The sequence below is a fragment of the Vanellus vanellus genome (assembly GCF_965231255.1).
Source record: "Vanellus vanellus genome assembly, chromosome: 15".
NCBI lineage: Eukaryota > Metazoa > Chordata > Aves > Charadriiformes > Charadriidae > Vanellus > Vanellus vanellus.
This window is the reverse complement of record NC_138920.1, coordinates 14438593-14462586: the sequence shown is the minus strand read 5'-3', so window position 1 is coordinate 14462586 and position 23994 is coordinate 14438593. Positions and strand designations below refer to the sequence as shown.

At 55.8% G+C, this 23994-nt stretch overlaps 1 protein-coding gene across 2 annotated transcripts in view; it reads left to right on the top strand.

Annotated features, from left to right (window-relative positions):
* The first annotated feature begins 11239 nt into the window (after nucleotides 1–11239).
* The window catches only part of ZNF512B (zinc finger protein 512B), a 31183-nt gene continuing 18428 nt past the window's right edge, over nucleotides 11240–23994 (top strand). For both annotated transcript variants that reach the window (XM_082490942.1, XM_082490941.1), the window contains exons 1-8: nucleotides 11240–11479; nucleotides 15124–15203; nucleotides 15992–16120; nucleotides 16462–16634; nucleotides 16780–17033; nucleotides 17817–17888; nucleotides 20122–20256; nucleotides 21632–21756. In XM_082490942.1, coding sequence (XP_082347068.1) covers nucleotides 11359–11479; nucleotides 15124–15203; nucleotides 15992–16120; nucleotides 16462–16634; nucleotides 16780–17033; nucleotides 17817–17888; nucleotides 20122–20256; nucleotides 21632–21756 — 1089 coding nt within the window. In that variant the 5' untranslated portion in view covers nucleotides 11240–11358. The remainder of the gene's footprint in view (nucleotides 11480–15123; nucleotides 15204–15991; nucleotides 16121–16461; nucleotides 16635–16779; nucleotides 17034–17816; nucleotides 17889–20121; nucleotides 20257–21631; nucleotides 21757–23994) is intronic.

The following is a 23994-nucleotide window of genomic DNA, read 5'->3' as shown; positions in this document are numbered from 1 at the left end:
GCTTCTCTCCAGAGCTTCGGAGCTGCGCAGGGAAGAAATGGCTTCTCCAGGCTCCGGGCTGTGCTCACGCACTAAGTTGGCGGTGGTTTTGCTTAAAACACAGCTAGAGTGCAGGGAGGGGTGCTGGGGCTGCCCCTGAACCCCTGCAAAGGCAGGGTCCCCCCTAAATCCTGCCCCAAAGCCCGGCTGCCCCTTGCTGTGCTCCCGAGGGTGTGGGTGGCTGTGGGACACCCCCCGTGTGCCACGTCCACCCGTGCTGGGCTGTGCTCCGGCTCTCTCTGGCTCCGCATCCACGTAGAAGAAAGGAGGCGCAGAAAGAGCAGAAATCCCACCAGCGCGCTCGGCCGGAGCCCAAAGCACAGCCCCGTTGGGGTGTCCCTCTGAGAGCCACCTGGGCTTGCCGAGACCTGGCAGGACAGGGCTGGAGGAGCCGGTTGAAACGATGTTCACGGGGCAGGCGGGAGGATGCCATCCTGCCCCCCCAGCCCCCTGCCTCAGCGGGGTCTGTGTCGGCTGCACCTTCATCCCAGTGAGGATGGTGATGGAGGGAGCGGAGCATCTTTCCAGGCTGGCTCTGGACCAGCATCTGGTGCCATCATCTGAGGGGGACCCAGGGCCAGGTTCTGCCCAGGGATTCATCTGGAGCAGCCCTGAGCACAGATTTGCCTTCAGTGGCTCTGGGCACACAGCAAAACCCGTCTGCACAGCGGCACCGAGGAAGAACCGTCCTCCCCGTGGGCTCTTGAGTGAGCCCCTGGGCCGGCGGGTGCTGCGCTGGGACCCCCAGGCACTGCAGGGAGATGGGTGCTCAGGCTCCTCTCCGGACCATGGGACAGCTCGGTCGCTGCTCAGCGTTTGCCAAGCAAGAAAAATACCTTATATTTGTCTGTTTGAAATGCCAACTTATCTGCCGTTGGTATTTCAGGCATTGCCTTAAAACAAACAGCGCCGGACAATGAAACGCAGATGAATTGGGTGCAGATTCGTGCAATATTAAAACCAGACAACAATTAAAGTAAACAGAAAACACCAGCGCACATAAATCAATCCCATGCAGCAGGCAGGAGGATGCAGGCGGCGGCACCGGGGCGAAGGGGCGGGTGACGGCAGCTCTCGGAGAGCACGCGACTTTGCCACCTCTAATTAACTTTTTCTGCTCGTGGTGATTTTTCACAATAAGCAGGACAATGCACTTCTGGCATCAGAAATAATGGCCAACACCTTCTTGTCTTACAAAGGAAAAATCCAGCAATCACTTCCCAGTGGTAGAGGCAGTTTGCAGATTCCAGCAAGGTTTTCAACCAGGGAAAAAAAAAAAAAAAAGCCATCAGAGTTGCACATAGAAAATGCATGCCTAATTTATCTGAGTAATTACTGAGCTCGGCTTGATGATACAGATACCTCCAGCTCTGAAACGCTGCTGATTGCGTCTCTGATTCAGGAAACTATCCCCATTCCCCCAACATTGAAATTCATGCTCGGCTATGAACGCAGCCCACGATTTCCCTGGCTGCACGGGATTCCAGGACACGATTTGCTGAGCGGAGAGGGATGGCAGCGCCTGCCACAAGCTCTGCTGAACCGAGACCAGTTTGAATCTGAACACCAGTCCTCAGTAGACTACACGTTTGATCTAATTAGGAATCTGTCCTCCCATCAGGTGTCCAGGGGGGATTACAAACCACCTCGAATCATCGCCTTTTTGGTGCTCTCAGCAGCTCCCTGTGAAGTTTCCTGCACTGGAGACCTGCAGGCGCCTGAAGGCATCGCAGCAGGATGGCAGGCAAGAAAAAAGGAGGACTCCCAGTCGCTGGTGGCACGTGCCACGTGTTGGGGCCACACAAGCCCTGGGGAAGGAGAGCAGGGCACGGGTGGTGGGGTCACAGCAGGCTGGTAGGGCTGCACAGGTGCTGGTATAAATCAGAGCATCCCGGGGAGGTGTGAGCTCGGGGACACGCCAGCGCATGGTGTGGGCACAGCGAAACATCCTGGGATGCTCCAGCAGCTGCATCCCGGCGCTGGCAAACCTTCGGCTGCCTTATCCTGGAGCCCTGGTCCCCATCCCGGCTGCCTGGTGCCAGAGGACAAGACGGGGCTTGGGGACATGCAGGGTCTCGCAGCGATCTCGGAAGCAGCCTTCTGCCCTGTGCGTGTCCTCACTGCACATCCAGGACTAATCAATCTTGATTCAATGCTAATGAACTTGAGAATAGTGTTGGGATGGATCAGGTGCCACTCAGGGTGAGATGGATAATATAATTAAGATTTCCTCAAAGGTCCCGTCTTTCGTACCTTGTTAATTAAGCTGATGCGGGGCCCTCCATGCAGAATGCATAATGAGAGGCTGCCGGAGACGGAGCTGGCTATTAGCAGGAGGTGATGCTGGGAGAAATGCTGACCTTAACCACGGGGCTGGGGGCATTTTGGCAACTCTTCAGGGACTTGGTTCCCCCAGAGCAGCTGAGAGTTGATCTCTGCTGAGACGTCGCCGCATCCTTTGCACCAGAAATGCATTTAGACCGCACAGGGCAGTGCGCACAAGCAGGGGGATGTAGGTGGACACGGATGGGCTCATCCCTGCCTGGGACAGGCTGAGCACCGTAGCAGAGCTTACGGCTTCCTAAAGCACCAGCCGCGGCGTGGGGAGCTGGGCACAGCTTGCAGAAAGCTGAGAGTGGCCCCGTGGCCTCGAGAAAGGGCTCTCATGCGGTACTGGACCTCCAGCACGGGGGGGAGGGGATGCTGCTCCGCTCCCATTGCCCAGGCATATTTTTGGTATTTGTACTCTGATGGTGACTTATGACAATGAATTAATGGCCTCTTAATAAGGGTGACAGTTCCCTTAATTAGATAGTATCGGAGCAGGGATAATTACTTCATTTCATTTTTTTCCCTTATATTACTTCCTTCACTTTTGGGTCCTCATTCTCAGCTCCTGGATGCCCGCCGGGAGCCCTGCCTCCCCGGAGCCAGAAACGCTCCCAGGGCCAGCGAGCGCGATGCGGAGCTGGGAAGGACGGAGAGGGCTGGACGCAGGTACGGCTGCAGAGCTGCCGCTTTCACCGGGGCAGTGCCACGCTTGCAGCAACGCCGGGCACCCGCAGCACCCGGGCAGGGTCGGAGCAGGTCCCTGGCCATTCATGCCGGGCTCGGTGGCACTCAGGGCAGCCCGGCACGGGGCTGGGGGTCTGGCAGGGCCGGAGGAATGGGGAGATGGCATTTGGGAACACCCAAGTGATGACCCAAGGGCAGCGAGCGGCAGGAGCAGGGCAGCCCCACAGGGCAGCAGTGACCGCTTGAAGCTCAGCCCAGGGCAGGCAGAGGGGCTGAGAGAAATGATGTGTCCCAAAATGAGTATCATTTGGTTTTACCAGTGTTGTCGCCCAGCCTGGATGCGGGAATAGCTTTCCTGCGAAAACAAGCCCTGCAGAAACACCTTGAAATATTCACAGCGTTTCACTTGGGCCTTTTTTGGAAGGGAAAGTTTCAGGCTGGGTTTTGACACAACATTTCCAGGCTGCGTGCGTGCACGGGCCGTTAGCGGGGGGCTCCGGTAACAACCTTCAAACCCCCAAACCGAAATGAGCAGCTCGGCTTCCCGTCAGAGGATGCGGTTTTTAAAACCAGGGGGATTTGGGGATTTGCGCGGTTGTTTTGCAGCCACACAGCTCTCCGTCACCAAACCCACTGTCCCTCCATCCTGCCCCGCACCCCTGCATCTCCCACCGCCCTCCGTGGGGCTGCGGGTGCCCCGGGGACCTGACCCCCCAGCTCGGGGCTGGCTCCCCGCGGGAAATGCCCTCCCCCCACCGATACAGCCCTGTAAATAATAAACAGCAGCCTCAGGGCTGCTGGGAGCTTCGTTTCTCTCTCCAGGCAGGAACGTTTCTTCCGTTAAGCGTCCCTCTTTGCACTGCAGCCATTTTGCTTTCTCGCCATATCTAAAATTAAATCTGTTAGGATTTTCCCTCGCTCTTATTTCTTTTTTTTTTTTTTTTTTATCCTTTTGCTTATATTTGCTGAGTGCATTCAAGCACAGGGAGGGGGGAAAAAATAATAAAAAAAAAAAAGCCATCAGCATAATTCATGGCTCACACAGACATCGCGGGCTCCGGTTTCCAATCAGAGGTCCGGGCTGCGGAGCCAGCGCGCCGGGGAGGAGGGCTGGGGCTGGCCCGGATGCCGCTTCACAAACCAGCAGCGATTCTCTCTTTGTTCTGGGATCGCTCTGCTTCAGCCAAAACAGCCACCGCACTGCCCGTCCTGCGGATGCGGGAGCGCGGAGCCGGTCCGAGGGGCTTTGTCCCACGCTCTCCGAGGATAACGGGGGATGGAGCAGCTGCTGGGCAGGTTTGCAGGCTCCGGACCCAGCTGCGATCCAGGGATAAAGACCTGGGAGAGGTGGAAGTGCCGTGTCCCCCACGCTGGATCTGGGCATCACGGCTGTGCCCTGTCCCTCACCTGTCTCTGTGCTTGGTGCATAAGGCTCAGCGGATATGGGCTGAAGTCCTGGCTCCCAGTCCCTCCCAGTCCCTTCCCAGTCCTATGCACTCAGCATCCCACCACCCCCCAGCGGAGATGCTGGTGCCTGCCCCGCACAGCCCCACGTGCACAGCAGTTAGCAGGAGTTTTTGAGATGCCTCCAGAGCCAGCAGTGTGTGGAAGGGGTTCTGCAAATCCAGCATCCATTTTATTCTAACCGAGTTAAGGGTCTGAAAGTTGCTGCTGCAGCCGGTCAGGTTAATATGCGTTTTGGAGTTACTCGCCATGTAAGTGCCCGATCAGCCAACACCTTCTCAGGTGTTTATGGCCGCAGCGGGTGCCAGGCTGCCTCTCCCCTGCCTCCTCCTGCCCTGAGCAGTGGGAATGGTGGGAATGCTGACCCAGGGGCCGGAGCACCAGGGAATCGCTGCTCCCATGCCCAGTCCCGTCCCCACCACGGCATCGTGCGGCTCTGCAAGGATGACCTGTCCATGACCTGTCTCTGCGACGAAGCCATGATACAAGAGAAGGTGCGATGGTTTCCCACAAGCACGTGGAGAAAGGCAGCACCACTGCCCCCACTGCTCGTCCTCCTCCTCCTCTTCCTCCTCCTCCTCCTCCTGCCCTTCCCAGCACAGCTCTTCCACACCGGTACAACTCTGCACGTGAAACAAAGCGCTCCTCAGCATCTGTTCTACATTTGCTGTTCTTTTCAAGTCCATTCCTTGGCCCCCTCAACTCTGCTCAGCCGGGCCTGAAAATAGCAACTGCGGCTGCCTTTATATTGCATTATTTCAGAGTTTCTGTACCTCAACCAGCCTATGGCCAGCGGCTTTCCAAGCCTCTTTATAACCCCCAGGGTGGCCGGGCTCCCCAGCATCTCCCTCTCACCCTCACCCCACTCCTCAAGATGCAAAATTGTGCTTTGCAGATGCAGAAAATGAACGCGGCGGCACTTCTGCACTCATGTGTGCATGCACGCACGCGTGCCCGAGCTGGCTGTCAGGATGCTGTGGGGACTAGTGAAGGCGCCTGGGCACCGTTTGTAGGGTTATACCGAGGAGGAGACTTTGAAGGCGCCGAAGACGCTGCCTGGTCCCAGCGGGCACGCGAAGCTGTCTGACAGCCCTAACAGGCAGCTGCCTTCCTGCCTGCCGCAGGTTAACAGCTCTCCCGGCAGGCAGCTCGTTGGCTGGGAAGCAAAGCCGCCTCGGATATGCCTCATTTTATACAAAGAAGATGGGCTGTGCCTGTCCCTCCCACCCCGCTGATCACCCTCCGCTCCACCGATAATAATACCTAGCAATTACACAAAGCTTTCCAAGCTCTCTGCAGATATTAATTAAGCTCTCTCCCCGCAATGGAGACAAAGAGGGGAACTGTGGGGAAACTCCCAACTTGGGTATTTTTTTCACTTTGATTTTGCGTGGTCGCGCCAATGAGACCTCCCAGTTCCCGGGGGCACCGCGTGAGCCACGTGCTGGTGATGGCGGCCCCGAAAGCAGTGGTTGCTCTGGGTTTTGCTCTCACATGGCGAAATTTGTCTGGTTTTCCCTAATTTCTGGGCAGCCTCTTGGATGGTGGTGCTGGATTCCAGCACGGCTGTGCATTCCCAGTGCCGGTAACTGAGACTGGCTCTGCCCTGTGGCACCTTCCCGGGTGCCACCAGCTCTGTGGGGGTGACATCGCGATGTCAGGAACTGGGAAAACCGTATTGTACTGTGGGCACCGTGCTGGCCTTGCACCCAGCCTTGTCTCCGGGAGCCAGGGTGGCTTTGCAAGGAGACACGGAGTGTCCTTCCAGCTGCCTGCCAGGGGTTAGAGCGGGGATGGGTGGGCAGGACACCCTGCCTGCGCCCTGGAGGGCAGGACGATGAGCAGGACACCCTGGAGGGGAGGATGAGAGGTAGGACACCCTGCCCGCACCCAGCAGTGCAGGATGACAGGCAGGATGTCCTGGGGGGGAGGATGAGAGACAGGACACTGTCTGCACCCTGGAGGGGAGGATGATGGGCACGGAAACCTGGAGGGCAGGACAACAGGCAGGGTATCCTGCCTACACCCTGGAGGGCAGGACAACAAGCAGGACACGCTGGAGGGGAGGGTGACAGGCAGAGTCCCCTGCCTGCGCCCTGCAGAGGAGGATGACAGGTAGGGTACCCTGCCTGCATCCTGGGGGACGGGATGGATAACAGGTAGGGCACCTTGCAGGGCACCTTGCCTGCACCCCGGAGGGCAGGCCGATGGGCAGGACACCCTGGAGGGGAGGATGACAGGCAGAACACCCTGCCCGCACCCCGGACAGGCAGAGCAGCGCTGCCTGCCCACCGGCGGGGCCGGGGGGGGAGCGGGCGGGAGGGCTGCTCGGCCCTGCCCGGTCCTTCCCCGCCCTGCCCGGCCCCCCCCTCTGCCCGCACCGGGGCCGGGCCGGGTCAGGCCGTGCCGTACCGTGCCGGGGGGCGCTGCCCGGTCCCGCCCTCCCGGGGCGGTGCGCCCCCCGCCCCGCGCTGCCGCCCAGGCCCCGGCGCCGTCGGCGGAGCCACGCGAGATCCGCGCGGCGCGGGGCCGGCGCGGGCCCGGCGGCGGCGGCGGCGGCGGCGGCGGCGGTGGCGGCGGGGCGGGCCGGGCCCGGGCGGGGCGGGCCGGGGAGCGCGCATGAGCCGCGGCGGCGGCGGCGGCGGGCGGGAGCGCGGCAGCGGAGCGCGGCGCCGCCGCGGGTGTGGGCGCGCCGGGGAGCCCCGCACGGCGGCCCGCAGCCGGGGGCGGCGGGCGGCACCGCCTCGCCGGCCGGGGGGGCGCCCGGCCCTGCGCGCCCCGCACCGCGGCCCGCCGCCGCCCGAGGTAAGCAGCGAGCTGCGGGGCCCGGCCCGGCCCGGCCACCCCCCTCCACCCCCCCCGGCCCGGCCGCGGCGGGGAACCCCCTTACCCCCACCCCCGGCCCCGCGCCCCGCTCCGCCCGCCGCCGCGTCGCCATTTTGCCGCTCGGTCTTCCCCTCCCGGCGGCGCGGCCCGGCCGGGCCCTTCTCGCTCGGCCCCGACCGCCTCCCGGGGAAGGGGCTGCCGGGGCCCGGAGGAGGCGACAGGCCGCGGGGCGGCCCGGCCGGCTGACAGGCGTCGGGGCGGCCCCCCCCGAGGCCCGGGGAGGTGACAGGCCCGGGGCGGCCCTGCCTGCACGGTGACGGGCGGGTGGCGGCAGGGGTGACAGCGAGGTGGGGCAGATGAGGGGACAGGGAGATGGCACGGCCGTGCCCGGGGAGGTGACAGCGGGACCGGGCAGGGCAGAGCTGTCCCATGTCCGCTCGCCACCGGGGATGCCCAGGACGTGGGGACAGCCCGGTCCCCACCTCAGCACGGCGAGGTCTGGTTGTCGCGTGTTTCCTCATCGTTATTCCCGGGAAGTTTCTCCCAGCGCGTGGCCGCGGCTGCGGTTCGGCCTGGAGTTCATGGGAGGGAGCGCGGCTCCTCCGGTAGCGGCACAGGCGGCAGTGCCCTTTGGCATCCATCATCCGCGCCCGCATGGTCGCACCTCTGCCCTGCACAGCGGGCAGCCCGCTTGCCCTTTTGGTGTTGCCTACACCTGGAGCCATCTGTAAATTATTAATGATGAGTGGAGCAGATCGACAGGTGACTGGGCCGGTCAGTGCGTGGCACAGTGCATCCATAGCGATGGGACCGGGGCCGGAGTCCCAGCGGGAGAATTTGTGTCCAGGACCCACAGGTGACATTTTCCACTTGTAGCCATAAGGACGTCGTGGGGCTGAGAGAGTCGCAGCTGTCCGTGGCTGCGTGCGTGCTCCTGCGGACCCGCCAAGGTGACAGACAGATATTTATCTGTGGAATTACTACCCTTTTTCCAATTTGTGCCCAATTTCCAGGCTGTGCCCTGCCCACAGAGTCTGACAGCTCCACAGGAGGGGTCTGTCACGGAGGGAAAGAGACTGTTGGGGCACCGAGTGGCCGGGATGTTGGCATCCCTCGTCAAACCCGGCGGAGGAGTGCATGTCCATGCCGGCCAGGCAGGGCTACTGGTAGCTCGGGAGTGCGTGGCGGGTCCCCAGGCTTCACTCCCCCATTCCCGCAGCCACGGGCTTCCTCCTCGCCCTCGCTTCTGGCACCGCTGGCTCGGTCTCCACTCATCCCATGCTGGCTCCGGTACCGACACAGGCTTTTTTTTCTGGAGCTGAAGTGGGATGCTTCGAAAGTGCTGCCATGAACTTCTAAAAAGGTACCTAGAGCTGAGCTGGAGGTGTCATCAGCGAAGATGCTGCCAGCCCCAACCTTCCCGTGCCACATCCTAACCCCGCTCACAGGCAGGACCTGCTGATATCTTCTCCTCCCGTTGCCGGTTGCAAAAGGGCTTTCACCAAAACATAACGAAGGCATGGAAGGGTGTGGGCTGTTGCCCGGTTGCAGCATGTGTTACTCAAAACGAGTGACAAGTTTGGACATTAGAAAAAAAATACAATGGGCTGATTTCTGCTCGCTGGCTCCAGGGCAATTCCTTTGGGATCCCTGGGGTTGTATCAGTGGCCAGGGAGCAGAGTTTGGCTTTCGCTAAGTGGTTTATGGGATTTTTAGTTTTTATTTAGCCAAAAAATAAGTAGGGGGAAAAAAATTCAAAGAAATATCTGGTGTGGAAAAACAAAAGACATTCAAAACCTCCTAAGCTGGCCAGAAAGGATCCCTTTGAGGGGGCAGATGCGTTAAGGGGAACAAGGAGCATCCAGCTGCAGGAACGGGGCTCAGCCAGGCACCTGGAATGCAGCAGTGGTTTCAGGAAGGGAGCACTGAGGTGTGATGCTCAGTACTGCCCCGGCTCCTGTGGTTTGGTGCGTGGTGCTGCAGGGCGCTCAGGGTGCAGGAGGTGGGCGCCTTGGCCATTAATGGGGTCTGCCCTGCGTGTCACCCTTTGCGAGTTGTCCTCAAGCTGCCCGGTGAGGCAGACATGGAGGTTTTCTGGTCTGTTGCCCGTCCAACAGCAGCCCTGCCTGCCTGTGCTGGGGTGTCACGCCACTCGGGGCGCGAGCTTGCTACTGGGTGCTGTTCGGTGTGGGGGTCCCTGGTGCTGGCTGTCCCTCCCTTGTCCCACTGGGATGTGTGCCTGGCCCAAGGGGCAAAGCCACGGCACAGTTGTATTTCAGCACTAGCCCAGGTTGGATAAACTCATCAGCTGCCTGGATTTCCCCTTGGTTTTCACCCTGTTGTGAAGCGTGGAGATCTTGTCTTCAGCTTTCAGTTCATTGGTCTGTTGTTAGTCTTCTTTTTTAACTTTTTTCTTTGACTGACTTGACTGGGGATCGCTCTGAGGAGCAGAGGTGCCAGGAGGCAGTACAAGAAGGAAGGGGACTGGTATGTTTGTCCCTGTAGGATCAGGGACAGTAGCAGCGCCCATGCCGGTGAGAGTGGAGCTGCAATTTGGGAATGGGCCGCAGGGACCCCTCTGTGTCCCTGCTCTGAAGACCAAGCATCCCTGGGAAGGAGCCACCAGCAGTCAGGCTGCAGCTCCTACTCAGATCTCCCACCAAAAAAGCCCAAATTAACTGAGTAAGTGGTTGCTGTGTTCAGCACCAAGTGCCAGAGAACCTGTTGCCAAGGCTGGAATTTCTCACTTGATCCGATTAACCTTTGTGTCCATGCAAACAACCATATATGTGTCACCAGCCCAACACACGCTGGAAGCTTTTCCCAGTTCTTCTCGGAGCATCTGGGCTGCGTGTGATGTGTAGTGCCCGATCCCACACGGAAAGTCCCAGAGGGCACCTCAGAAAGGACTGTTGGATCCTCTTGTCTCACGTGTTGATGGCATGGCCGGCAATCCAGGCACACAGGAGATGCTACCCCAACTTCTGCTGTCCCTCTGGGCACGAGGACAGGCAGATGCTCAGGGCATCAACTGCGTTGAGTTAAGCAATGCAAACGTGATCTCCTGGGAGGAATGGGGGTGACGAGTCAAATCTGTGTTTTAAAAAACCCGGGGGGGGAGTGGTGGGGGGAGGAGTGTTGAGCAAAGGTGAAGAAGGCACCAACTGGCACTTCCCGTAGTCACAGTGCCAGTGCCTGGCTGAGCATTAGCATCGCATCCCGACCAAGGTCTCAAGGCCATGGTGGTTTGGGGAATCACCTCCCAAGGGCCTGATGCTCTCATTATGGAGGCTTGGAGGACTCCTTTTCCCCAGGGCCATACGCAGCATCTTCTGACGCAGCCCCCCATCCTCAGACGGGTCTTTGCTTGTGCTCTCAGGAGGGGAGCTTGAAACCGAGTGGGAGCAGAGCCAGCCGCGCCGTGGGTTTCGTCCTGGCACTGCCAAAGTGGAGGGGTGTCCTGCTGCCCGTTTCCGTCAGGAGCAAGATTGGGCCTTCTGCGATAATTCCTGATGTTCATTATTTATAGAGAAGCCAAATTGAATTATTAATACAGAAAATTCAGATAACATTAACAATTCTCAGTTTATAACAGTTTCCCATTAATAAGGAAAATTGGAAATTTATCACTACATCTGTTCATTAAAACTCACTATTTTTTTCCTTCTTTTGGTGTCTTAAATGAAAGCAGAGAAATAAACGAAGAGGAAAAGCCATTTATTCGCTACTTCTCTGGGCAAAGTCAGCCCATAATTTTTAATAAAGTCTTTGCTGTTATATGTGGAGGGGAAACCAGCCTATAATGAAAGCAGCTTTTCAGCCATGTCTATGGCGTTGCTCGACCGTAGAACAAATGCTCGGAAACACATCACGTTTCTTTTCTTTGTGGGAACCTTTAAGCTGCATGATAGTTTTCTTATTTCCCTCCCTCCCCAGCAGCTCTCCTTGCTTTCAGCATGTGTTGCTCCCGGCTCTGAGGAGTGAATTTTAACGCCTCCCCTGCTTCTTTCAGAGATGGCGGATTCCTATGCCTGTAAAGGTGGAAGGAAAACTGCAGGCTCTCACAAACCCACTGCCAGCAAAGAAAGCAGGACAGAGACAAGGATAAACCCACCGGCAGAGCTGCCCAAGCTCGGTAAGGAACTGTTTTTTTCTTTCCCTGGAGGTGGATGGGGCAGAGGGTACGAGCCCAGCAGCGGGAGTTTGGGGGGGCTGCCAAAACGTGGAGGTGGGAGTGCATCAGCTTTCAGCATGCCTCTGCTCCTCGCTTCAACCCACCGGCGAGGGTTATGCTGGGCCAAAAAAGCCAAAGGCCCTCGGAGCTGCAGAGAGCCGGTCCCTGGGAACGGGAGGGGAGGGATGGAGACGGCCTCTCCCTTTCGAGGGGCGTGCGCCTGGCTTAACGAGATGGGTGTCTCGCCGCCTATTTATCGTGTTGGTAGCTAAGTGTTACATCAAACGACGGAAAGGCTTAAATGAGTTCAGACCATCTGCTGTCTCCCGTGTCGCGGCCCCCGGGATGGAGGCTTGCGAGCGTACGAGCCCCGGGGGACCCGCTTGCTAAGGGCTGTCACTCTGATGGATAGCTGATTTCTCTATCCAGGAACCTCCAGGCCAAAGGAGATTTTTTTTCTCCTGTCTGCTTATGCCGGGCAGATCCCCTCTGTGGGCACAGAGAGGCTCTCGCTGCCTTTACCTTGCTAACAGCAGCCCTGGACACTGAGGGATACCCGCACCCAGGGTGAGGGTCGGACCCCAGAGATGTACCTTAGATCAGGCACCCAAAATCAGCGGCCTTGCAGGTAAACGCGTGTGCCCTAAATGTTTCCCAAATGCCGTGCTTCCCTTGAGGTGGTTGAAGCCATAATTGTTAGCAGAGGGGTGTAACTTAGTGCTAAGGGGAATGAACTCCAGCTGTCCGCACTATGAACATACCTGCATTTGGGAGAGTGTTTTTCCCTGTGCGACATTTTATCAGTACCTTCAAAAGCAGAAAAGCACCCTTTTTTTTTTTTTAGCACTTCCTTCTGTTTTAGGTGGACTGAAAGCAATGAAGTGGAGTGAAGGACACTCCGTGATGAAGATATTTCATTACTCTCCCTAGGAAAGTGCTGGAGGTGGAAATGGCTGCCAGGGTTCACTTCATCAGGGTGAATTAGGCTTAATGCAGACTGGGGAGACAGAGGCCTCTCCTGCAGTTGTTTTGCTGGCCCCTATCAGATGCAGGAGCCTGACTGGCCCAGGGAGCATCCTTTCCAAGCCAGGTCTTAGTCCAGAGAAGCCTTGTGTCCATCGGCAGGCCATCACTGGTCCCTGTTTCTAAAATGCACAATGTTTCCAACTGTCTGACTCAGCCCAAAACTGCGGTAACCTGCTGCAGGGATGCGCAGCCATGGTGCCGGCCATAACACTGAGCACCATTAGGTTCTTGTCTCCTGCAGGTGCCTATAAGGGTTGGGGTTTAGTGGACCCAGTGGTTGGTAGCCAGGAGCGGGATGTTGGGAGAGGAGACGTGTTTTCTGCTCCTCCCATCCCTGTCCTTGCTGTCCCCAGCCGGCAGCTGCTCAACGAGGGCATTGAGGGATGGCTAAACTGAGAGCTCTTGTGTTTGGCATGAAACGTCTCCAAAAATTTTGAAACTTGGTGCAAGTTGTGAGAGGGAGAGGAAAGCTTTCACCCAAGCTTCTGGACGAGCCATGACCCCAGACATGCTAGGCTCTGGGGACAGCTGCCTGGAGGGGCAGGGATGAGCTGCTGTGGGACATTTCGATTTGAAAATTTTTTAAGTGTTTAGGAGAGAAAGGGAAATCAGGGAGAGCAATAAGCAGGGAACTGCAGTGTTGTGAGCTTTTGCTGCAAATCCTGTATAATTCGGTGTTTTTTCATAAACTCCCAACTTGTGGAGTCCCTTGACATGCCAGAAAAGTAGCTGTGTTTCATGTGTGGTGAGGCCCTTGCTTACACGTCTGTGGAGGAAAAGCCTGGTCTGAGTGCGCACTTAGAGAGCTGGAGAAAATACAAAATGCGGAGGGCAGCTGCGATGCACAGACATCCTTCTCGGGCACTCACTGAGAATTTTGAAATGAAGCCTGTACTGTTGCTCCAGAACTAGCGTGGTTTGGGGCTATGCTTCCAAACCCTCCCCTCTCCTTAGGGCCATGAGGCATTTAGGGGCAGGAGCTGGGCAGGTAAGAGTCCAAACTGAAAGGGGTGGTTTTGGGACAGCTTAGAGGCTACCTTGCAAGGGGAGGGGCAGGCTTTTTAGGGACTTTTTCTTATTGTCCCTAAAGGTCTCCACATCCTGCAGACGAGGCCTTCTGGGCTAGGGGGATTCCGAAAGGATGCTACATCACCAAGGGATACTTTTACAGGTATCAGAATGGAGCAAACCAGCTGGAGTGACTTCAGGGGATTGGAAATAGATGAGCCAGCTGTCCTGTTTGCTATTTTACCCCTGGCTGCTGGGGCAGAAGACATGAAAAGGGAGAGAGTATGTGGTTTTGGCAGTGCCTTGTAGGTAACTGGTTGGCTTTCCGTTTGATCTCTCTCCCTTGTTCCAAAAAAAGTCCTGGATTGGCTTCTGAGTACAGCCAGTGCCAGGCTTGGAGCTGAGCTCTGGTTTCTCAGGAGCTGGAGGGATTGCTGGCTCAGCTTCCAGCCTCTTCTTCTTACCTGATTTTCACCAGACAAGAGTGTTTTACAGGTTGAGTTTAGTTTTTTTTAATCTAATTTTTCCTCTCCTAGCTGTTCTAGGGTTTCCTTCTCAAGGATGCTTTTTGGCTTGTTTCTCTTCTCATAGCAAATGCCTTTTATTCCCAGTCCTATTGATTAAGCCCTCCTGGATCTCAGCCCGAGTTTTCTGTACACCATTGGCCACTTGAATCTGTCCAGTTCATCTGGGGGTTACACTGACTGATGGCATCACTTAAAGTTACAGGTTGTCCCTCAAAATGCAGCCTAAGGCCTGCTGAGATGCAGAGCTGTGGGGGGACAGCGCTGGGCGAAGGAAACAGGGTATTGCATGGCTCCCCAGACCCTTGGGGTGACCAGGGTGCTCTGATCCTGCTTGGAGAGATTGAAGGTTGGATGTGAAAGTGGATTGATTTGCTGAAATGCCCTCACTCCCTGCATACCAACGCTGGTAACATTTGTGGTGTTTGTACCGCTTTGCTCAGTCCATTTTGGGTATGAAATCAAGGAGTTTGCTGCCATTGTGAGCCAAAGTGTCCGCTCTGGGGCCATCCCCATTCCTGCTGCTCTCCATATGCTCATCGCGTCCCCTAGGCCAGTGTCCTCCTGTTGCCCTGGGGCTGCTCAGCCGCACTGGCTATGCAAAGGGGATGGGGCATTTCTGTCCTCAGCAGCCTGCCCAGGGCCCAGCATGCTGACCGAGATGCAGATTTCTTTTGCTAGGTAGCATAGTTGTTGAAGGATTTCTTCCAACCCAAACGAAAGAGTAGTTTTCCAAAGCAAGCCCCAGCTGAACTGAATCTGCTCTGTGTAAATGAAAGGAGGGAGGTCAGCAAACACCAGGAGAAGCAGCCATCACCTGTGCAGGTATCTGCAGGTGTAGGGGCTGTGCACTGAATTGCAGGGGAGCTGGCATTGCCTTCCAAAGGGGAATCTTCAGCTTTGCCAGGGCCGGGGCATGGCAGTCCAGAGATGAGGTGGACCCCACGCAGAGCGAGGGAGCCAGCAGGGAAGCAGGATTGCCGGGACAGCGGCTCCTCCGGCACGGCTGGCCAGACAGTGGGAGACGTGTGCTGCATCTGTTTGCAGGAAATGCAACCAGTGACAAAACCGAAGGCAGGAAGAAAGGACGACCTAAGGCTGAGAACCAGGCGCTGAAAGACATCCCTGTAAGACCCCGCGCACTCTGATCCCCGGTACCCTCCCTGCCTTGCTCCCTTTGACTTCCTCTTTGCATCCTGCTGCATGGCGCACTTCAGCCAGCCCCACTCCGGGCTTAAACCTGCCTTCCTGGTAGTTTAATCTTCAGAACAGCCTTGTCTTGCGCTCGGCGTTCTTGGCCCCTGAATCTCCTCCACACCAGCACCCAGCATCCTCCAAAACCTGGTGGGGTGCAGTACCCCTCTCCAGCCTCCTTTTTCCAGGGCCGTTCCCAGATGAGCTGGATTCTCTCGCAGCCACGTCAGGTTTGGCTAATGATCCGGCAGCACCGTCGAGGGGGTGATTTATTCCCCGCAGAGTTGTGCAGTTTAATTCCAGCACAGTAGCGTGGACAACACACAGAGCAGTTTGTCATGAGAGCATGGGCGTGGGGTGATTTACTGACTAGATGAAATGTGGGGTGGTTAAATCACCCAGGCGACTTCTGGCCTGATTTATTACCCCGCCTGGCTGGGAGCGTGCGTGTGCTCTGGAAGGCACGGGAAGGTAAATTCTCTGGAGGAATCATTAGCCTGTAGAGCCTGCAGTATCTGTCCCAGCACCTCTTGCTAGTGGGATTACATGCTGCACTGAAACACAGCCCTGGGGTCAACTTTGCAACTGCGTGGTGGGAAGGGGTGGACAGGAATGATCGGAGGTCCCGTGTGCCCCCCTCAGCCCCTTGGGACGCACCGGCACACACCCAGACATGTAATGCTCTTTGCTCAGCTATGTCTTTTGTCTCTCCTGTTCCCAGCTCCCTCTGATGAACCAGTGGAAGGATGAATTCAAAGCCCACTCCAGAGTGAAATGTCCCAATTCAGGCTGCTGGCTGGAGTTCCCCAGCATTTATGGCTTGAAGTACCACTATCAGCGCTGCCAAGGGGTAAGGAGACCAGAGGGCTGTCTGTCCTCTCTAGTGGCCAGCTCTTACGTTGCCACCTACAGGGTAAAGCCACTCTCAGGCCTTAAAACCCATGAGAAACGTGAGCTTAAAATGGAGAGCGCACAGATGCACTAGAGGCATCTGTGAGATGTGTATGAGAGGGACTGGGGTCCCTCCAGCTCAGTGTGAGGTCTGGCCTGGGGGGATCGTGGACCATTGGTAACTGTTTGGAGGGGCAGAAAGGTATTACACACGATTTGTGTTCATGCCTGCATCAGCAAAAGCCTGTCCCTTTGATGGTCTAATGTCCATGCTCACCTGTCTCTCCCTGCTTCACACAGGGCGCGATCTCAGAGAAGCTGACGTATTCATGCTCGTACTGCGAGGCTGCCTTCACCTCCAAAACCCAACTAGAAAAGCATCGGCTCTGGAATCACTTGGACCGGCCCGTGCCAACCAGCAAAGCAGAAAACAAATTGCCGAAGGCCATTGGGAAGAGCAGTGGCAAGAAAAGGTATCGGGCTGTGGCACAGGGACGGCTGGGAGAAGGGGAACGTGCCCGCCTCCATTCCCGTTATCTGGGCTGGCGAGGGGGGAGAGGTGTCAGGACATTTGTCTAACAACCCCTCTTTAAACAAGCCCTCTGTGCTTTGCCCTAGAGCTGCTGAGAGTTCAGCTTGCCCCACCATCCATCCCAAACAGGCAAAGACGGAAAAAGCCGTGGCCCAGGACCACGCTGAGAATGGCGAGTGCCTGGCAGAGAGCCGGGAGAGCAAGGAATTTCAGATCGCAGCAGCCGAGGCAATGGCAGCCGCCACCCCCACGGCAAAGTCCTCGAGCGGCAAGGATGCCATGCAGCAGGGGGGCAGCCAGGCCTCGCTGCAGGAAGAAGACCCCGAGAGGATGAAGCACAGTAAGATTAGAGCCCGGGTCTATGCTGGTTCAGGAGCCCAGAGAGGGGTGTCTCATGGGAAGGGGCTCTGCTACAGCTAACGCTGCTGCAAGTGTCTCTCTGAATGTATCCAAGCCTTGTTTCAACATCCTGATAATTTGCCCCCCCCCCCGAGTTTCTTGCAGCAGTGAGTTCCACTGGGAGTTAAAAACCAGTTGCAGCTGTGGTAGAGGTATTTCTGTAGGACCTATAGGATCAGAAATGGCTTGAATTCCCTGCAGCACAGCAAGCTGCTGTGTCAGCCTGTCTGCCCTTCTGAGTGTGGCAGTTAAAACCAGGGTGGTTCTGGCAAACCCATTTTCCTGAAGTGTTGGGACAGGGTAAGGAGACTCCCTGTGCCTGTTACCACTGCAGGGCTGGCAGGCAGGGCCATGGTTGTCCCCATCGTGGCATGGGTTTATACCATTTGCAACACCAAAGTGAACCACCACCTTGGCTGCTGACGCTGTGGAAACCATGTGGCTTTTGGCACTGGACACAGCCACTACTTCCACTCGTTGAATTAGCCCTGGATACCATTATTTCTCCTGGTTTTGTGGGGTGGGAAGCAGCATCCTGTTACTGTTTGGTGGGTGGGTGCTCCATTCAACAGCCCCTCTATTTCACAGTGGTAAAGGCCTCCTCAAGGTGATCCACTCCTGACATGGAGTTTGTACCCACCCTGTGCCCTGGGACTGCTGAAGCCCCCCTGGCAGTACAGTTATTTGACCAAATCTCTCTCTCTGTTTCTCTCTTTTGAGTCAGGAAGGAAACAAAAAACTCCTAAGAAATTTACGGGGGAGCAGCCATCCATCTCGGGGACATTTGGACTGAAAGGTAATATGGGGACAGCTCTGGTCAGCTGTAGGGTTGTAGCTTCCCCCTGGGACATTTTGGGGAAGCCCCTTCCCCAGGAGCCCTCCTCGGGGTGGAGATAAGTGACAGCCACCCAGAGCCTGGGGATATCATGCTAGAGGAGCTGGTGCCTTTTACCATAAGAGTGTCATAAAGGGGATGAAAGGTGGGAGCTGAGCTGGCACTGATAACCCTGTCTGCTCTGCTTGGGAGCCTGTCGTGGGGAAATGAGGGAAGAGGGGAAAGGATGTGGGTACGTCCAGCTGTAACACAAGAGTAATGAGCTGCTAACACAAGCAAGGCATGAGAAACGTCATCTCATCTTTATCCCACCGTCCTGGGATGTCACAGTGTTTCCAATGGCGTCAAGAAGGATTTGTGCTGCGTAGAAAGGCTGGGTGACGCATCCGTCCCTCAGACATTGTCTCCAGTGTTGGTCGCCCACATTCAAGAAAATGAATTCAAGGGGGAAGAGACATGTTACCGGGATGTTTTGTGAGAGGCAGCTCAGGAGTTGGCTGCTTCAGCCTGACAAAGCAAGAGCGAGTGGGACTGTGGTCGTGCTCCATAAATATGCCAGACTGGGCTGGACAGAACAGAGGAAACCTGGAGCATCCCTGGCGCTAGAGCAGCTGGATTTGGACGGGCTGTGAAATTCATTCAACTAGGGAAATAAAAAGCAGATTTCCAGGCACTGCAGGAGGCAGCACCTTCCAGTACAAGAAGCACTCAGGGGAGAGACACTAATGGCTTTGAAGGAATTAAACACTTACCAAAGAGCAGGCTGGATGTGGTCTCTGCGATTTACTGTCCCCTGGCTCCTGGGAAGTCTGGGGTTGTTTCCTTTAACTTCCCCACAGAGGCACTGCCATAGATTGAAACGTCTGCTATAAGATTCCTCGAGAATAAGCTGATCCCCCCAGTTACACACTGCCTCAAATGGGGCGTGAAGATCGGGCAGGCGTTTGCCTACATCCCCCAGGTTCAAAGCGGCAGTTTGCTCCCCAAAGACGGGTTCCGACGGCCTGTCATGGGGTGCTGTCTCTATTCAGACCCTGGGTTTGCGAGACCCACGACCCACAAATTCAGGGACATGTGGACTCTTGCAGGGCGGGTATGGATCTGACCCTGGCACTCACTGTGTTGCCTCCAGGACCTTCTGTGGAAGCACAGGCACAGGGCTGAACTGCGCATGGATCTCGGGAGGTGGGCCCCGGGGAGAGCCTCCCTCCTCTCTTCACTAGCCTTTCCAAAGCATCATTTGCAAGTTGTGTTTGAGCTGCTGAGGGATTCTGCATAGCAGAGGGGGATCGGGTAGCACTGTGCTGGGCCTCCTCCTGCTCGCTTGGCCCTGCTCGGCACAGGGAGGATTCTTCGGTGATTGGCAGTGATGCCTTTAGCAGGCTGAATGGGAAGCACACGCTTTGCCCGTGCAGCCGTGTGGGGACGAGGCACAGACAAGGTGGGAGGGCGGATGGACTCTGGAGATGCTGGCTGAGAGCCTGGCGCTCTGCCTGCGCGGAGAGCCCTGCCTTTGAGTTCCTCTCCGCTTCGCAGGCAGGATTGGTGACAGTCACCAACAACCCGTGGGGGCTGTGCCAGGTTTCCTCTTCCCCATGCCCCCATTGCTCAGTCACCCCTCCTCTCCTGTTTCTTCCTGATCCTTCCCAGCACCCAGTGGGACCAGGAGAGGCCTATGTTTACTGTGACAATTGTGTACAGGTCCAGAGGCAAAAGGTCTTGTGGGATCTGGTGTGAGATCCCAGAATTTGCCCTATTTTCTAAGAGGGACCCCAGTTTCTTGGTCTAAGTGGTTAGACAGCCTTTCCAGTGCAGGTTTATCAGCAGTAGCATCACTTTTATATCCTGAATTTGCTGTTCAAATTTCCCCTTTTAGTTCCTTGCGAAGTGCCCTTTTGCCTCTTCCCCAGCCTGTCTTCCCCACAGTCTGCCTTGCTAGTAGCATCCTACCCCACTTAGCTGTGGTGTTTCCATAGTTCATAAACTGTCTGGGTTGGGGGAAGTGATTCTCTTTACAAAATACCACAAGCTGTTAGAATATTGCTTGTCATAATTATGGACTTGATCCTACATCTACAGCCTTGGCAGACCTACAGCCAACTCAGGGCAGAGGTAGAGACTTTTTACCTGCTAAACGCAAGTTGTTCTGAGGGTGTTAAAGCAAGTACCAAATAAAAATCCCCTCCCTCTACAGGTCTCGTTAAAGCAGAGGACAAGGCGAAAGCCCATCGAGCCAAGAAGCTGGAGGGGAGCACCAACACGGAGGAGCTGAAAAAGAAACCCCCAGGAGCTGGTGTGAAGAAGGAAACGGCTGTGCATCTACCAGCAGGTGAGGCTGGTGAAGGCAAAGCACATGCAGCAGCTCTGCATGCAGTTTAGCTGCCTATCAGTTCAGTCCAGTGCTCAGCTCCGAGCCTGCACGGTCCCCACCTTCACTCACAGCTAGTGGTCCCCACACTCCTCCTGGCCCAGTGGGCTGTTTGCTGGGTGAGTTTTCTAGCAGATTGTGAGCAAAAGCAGCCCAAAATCAAAAGTAGGAGAATACAGCTCCTGCCCTTCCGAGGTTTGTCACAGATGTGGGGACAGCCGCTGCTCCTAAAATAGCGGTGCAGCCACAACTGACATCCTGAAAGGGGTATTTTACCTTCGCTTCACCGCCAGGACAGACTGCTGCGAGTGTTGGGAAATGATAGCCAAATCCTGGTTCCACCTGGCTTTAGTGTGACCGCAGTTGGGGGTCAGTGTCGGGGATGATGGCATTTTTGTGACATCATCTCCATGAATGACACCAGTGCATAACTCTGGGCATAATTATGTCTTCTCTGAGGTGCAGCCTACACCCTAGTGCAGGTTGCTGACTTTCCTTGGGAGCTCTGACAGCAGGAGAAATGCAGGATGTGAAAAACAAACACAGCTGCAGTGCCTTACACTGCTTTCAAATTCAAATAAACGACACTCTGATCTCACAGCCGTGCAAAAGCATCCAAATAAACAGATTTGGCGGAATTTATTCAGACTGGGCTTCCCTTGCTGGAAGCCCAGCGCTGTTCTGCTGAGAACACAGCATGAACTCTGGACCTGGGAGCAGGTTTTGGCCCCGTGTATCTCTTGTTTCAGTTTTTTTTTTAAGCCGGTCACAGCCATTCAAATAAACAGATGCTGGAAGCTAGCACTCCCCTAGCTGCCTGTGTGTCTGCTGGGAAGAGGAGTGCCAGGGAAGCTTTCCAGGCATACATCCGGATGGAGCCTAGACGCTCACCTTTGTTTCACTCCCATTAATTGTTTTGTTTGGCAGGGGGTAGTTACTCCACGAAGGGCAAGATGAGGTGGCTGAGGGCAGCGTCATGTTTTAACTCCTAGTATGCGGGATGCCAGCAGGGTTGGAAAGGTGAACCTCCTTTTCCCCATGAAATGCCGACAGGTCAGGTAACACCATGTAAAGTGGCCCAGTGACCCAGTTTGCTCAGGCAGCTGCAGGAGGTGGGGGGCAGACAGAGCTGTTAAGTGCCTGCATGGTTTGCACCTGGCTTGGCCTATGCCTGGGAGACTATTTCTCATTTTTTTAACACCAGGAACTTTTTCCAATTGAGTGCTTTTCAGCGTAGCAAACCAAAGCTTACGGCAGGGCTGTCCTCTGCTGAGCAGCCCAGGCAGGTTGCTGTGTCTGTGCCTGGGTGTAACACCTCTCTCCTCTCCCTCGCCAGCAAACCCCGAGGACCAGTGGCAGCGAGAGATCAGTGAGAAGGGAGAAGTTGCCTGTCCAACCTGCGGCGTTATAACCAGGAAAACTATTGTGGGGCTCAAAAAGCACATGGATGTCTGCCAGAAAGTAAGGACTTGCTTTATTCAATCATGCACGTATAGATTTTGGAGAGGAATGGATGTGTACATGTGCCATACAAATGCATATTGGTACTCCTAAAACCAGTTCTGTGCTGTGTTTGATAGGGCACTTGCTAGTCATCTTCAGAGCTGGCTGCCTCGCATCGATTCAGAGGGATTTGGACACCTAATTCCCAGTGATTCTGCGTCCCTTTGTGGTCTGGGCCCCTTACCCCAGTATCTCCAGCAGAGTTGGGTATTTCTAGTAGCTAAACGAAGAGTTTTAAGGCTAGGGAGTTGGGATTGTCTCTAATCTGGCCTCCTCTGGAGTACTGGCCTGTGGGATTTTGCTGTGTGCCCTGCCTTGCATCAGGCCAGATAAATTGTGGTTGAATGAGAGCATGTCTCGGGGAGACACCGAGCTTGGATGTGCTCAGGCAGGCTGTCAAGACACAGGAGTTCAGTAGTCATGCAGTGAAGAATTGTCTCTCTGCCACACTGCCATCCATCAGAGCACAGGATTACGTCTTCATCCGTCACCTGGCGCGGTGCAGAGCTATTGCCACAAAAAGCCAACGTGGGATCGATGCCTCATGCTTTGAAAATATGCGGCTCAGCTTTGATTCCACATTCATTTTCTGTAAATGCCTCCTCAGCCTTTGCCTCACTATTTATACAGCAGTGGGAGGCTACCCTGTACTACATCAATGCCGGGCAGAGTCCTGCTCCTCTGACATCCTGCTGGCTTCAGTGAAGTGAGGATCTTGGCCATCACTGCTCATATCTCCTGCGCTTTGGAGCATCTCCCAAGCCAGGCAGGCTCCGTGTGGGCTGCACAGCCAGCCAGCCTGCTAAGCATGACTCTGCCAGAGCAGTCAGGCCTCTCTTCCCCACTATAAATAGGCCAGTGGATGTTCAGCCGAGGAATCGGGGCTCCAGCCCAACAAGCGGGTGCTTTGTCACCCTTCCCCAGGAAGGACAGTCCTTGCCAGGGCTGGGTCTGCCGCTCCAGGAGCCGGGCTACTTTGCAGTGTCCCTACGAGAGCAGTCTGTGATCCCGGGAAGGCAATCTCCAAGCTCTGAGTGCATGACCACAGGTCCAGGTCTCAACATTTCATTTCTGAGATGAACCTATGTCATGTCCTTACAAGGCCCTGCTGCTATAGGCGCAGGGCTTCCCCATCAGAAGTGACCCTGGATTGCACGCACCCTCTCAACTTGCTCTCTGCTTTAATGACTGAAGTGTTTCTTAGCTGGACAATGGGAAAAGGATATGCATGCTCCCAGAACTCTTACAAAACAACGGAAATTGGTTTCTCCATCCCTTGCTTGTCACTAAGCAGTCTGCCCTGTTTCCTCTGGTTTTGGAAAGGAAATAAGGGATGGGGACAGTTACAACATGATTGGGCCTGAAGGAGATGAGGGCAGGTATATACTCCTGGCGTGCCAGGTAGGAGGGCTTGTTAGAACATGGACATGGCATGTTCTTCGGTGTTAACCGGAGGAATAGACCTCAAATTGGCTGGCATTGGTGTCTGAGGAGTCAAGGAGCTCTTAGCATCCACCTTGTTAGGGTCAAGTGCTTGGGGTCTGGAACAGGATTGATCAATGGGAGCACAGGTACAAGTGAGACATTCCCAACCGGCTGCAGTGAGTTTATTCATTTCCCCAGAGCTCCAGGATGAGAAGGGATTTGCAGCTCTGTCTTCATTCCCTCTCCAGCTTCTAGTCCAGGCTTGATTGAAGGGGAAGTGGTGAGGGTGGGGCATCAGCCAGGCAGGAGGAGCAGGAATGGCCACAGCCATCCAGGCACCGGCTCCCTGTCGAGACATCCTGTCTCTTGGTGCCCAGACCATTCACCTCCTGAGTCAATAAATTCCGGTACCTGCCCCAGCAAAAGTTATGATTTGCTTACTCACTTTGCAAGTTCCTCTTGTACGTCGGTGTGTGCATTTAGTGCCTCCCCTCCAGTCACTCAGGAGGCCAAGTCGGGTCAAACAGCAGAGCAGTATGAGGCGGGAAGTAGTCTGCTGTGATCATGTCCAGCACTGTCTTAATTCCAAACAGCCAAGGCACCCACAAAGCGTATCATACGCCAGCATCTGTCATAGTTAATAGGGCTGCAGAGCACAGTCCACTAACATATTGGTAGATCAAAGCTGCTTCTCTTTCCTAACCCTTTAACAGGAAGACTAAGATACCAGGTCCAGATGTTTCCAGCCAGTGGGGCTTTAAATCTACATCC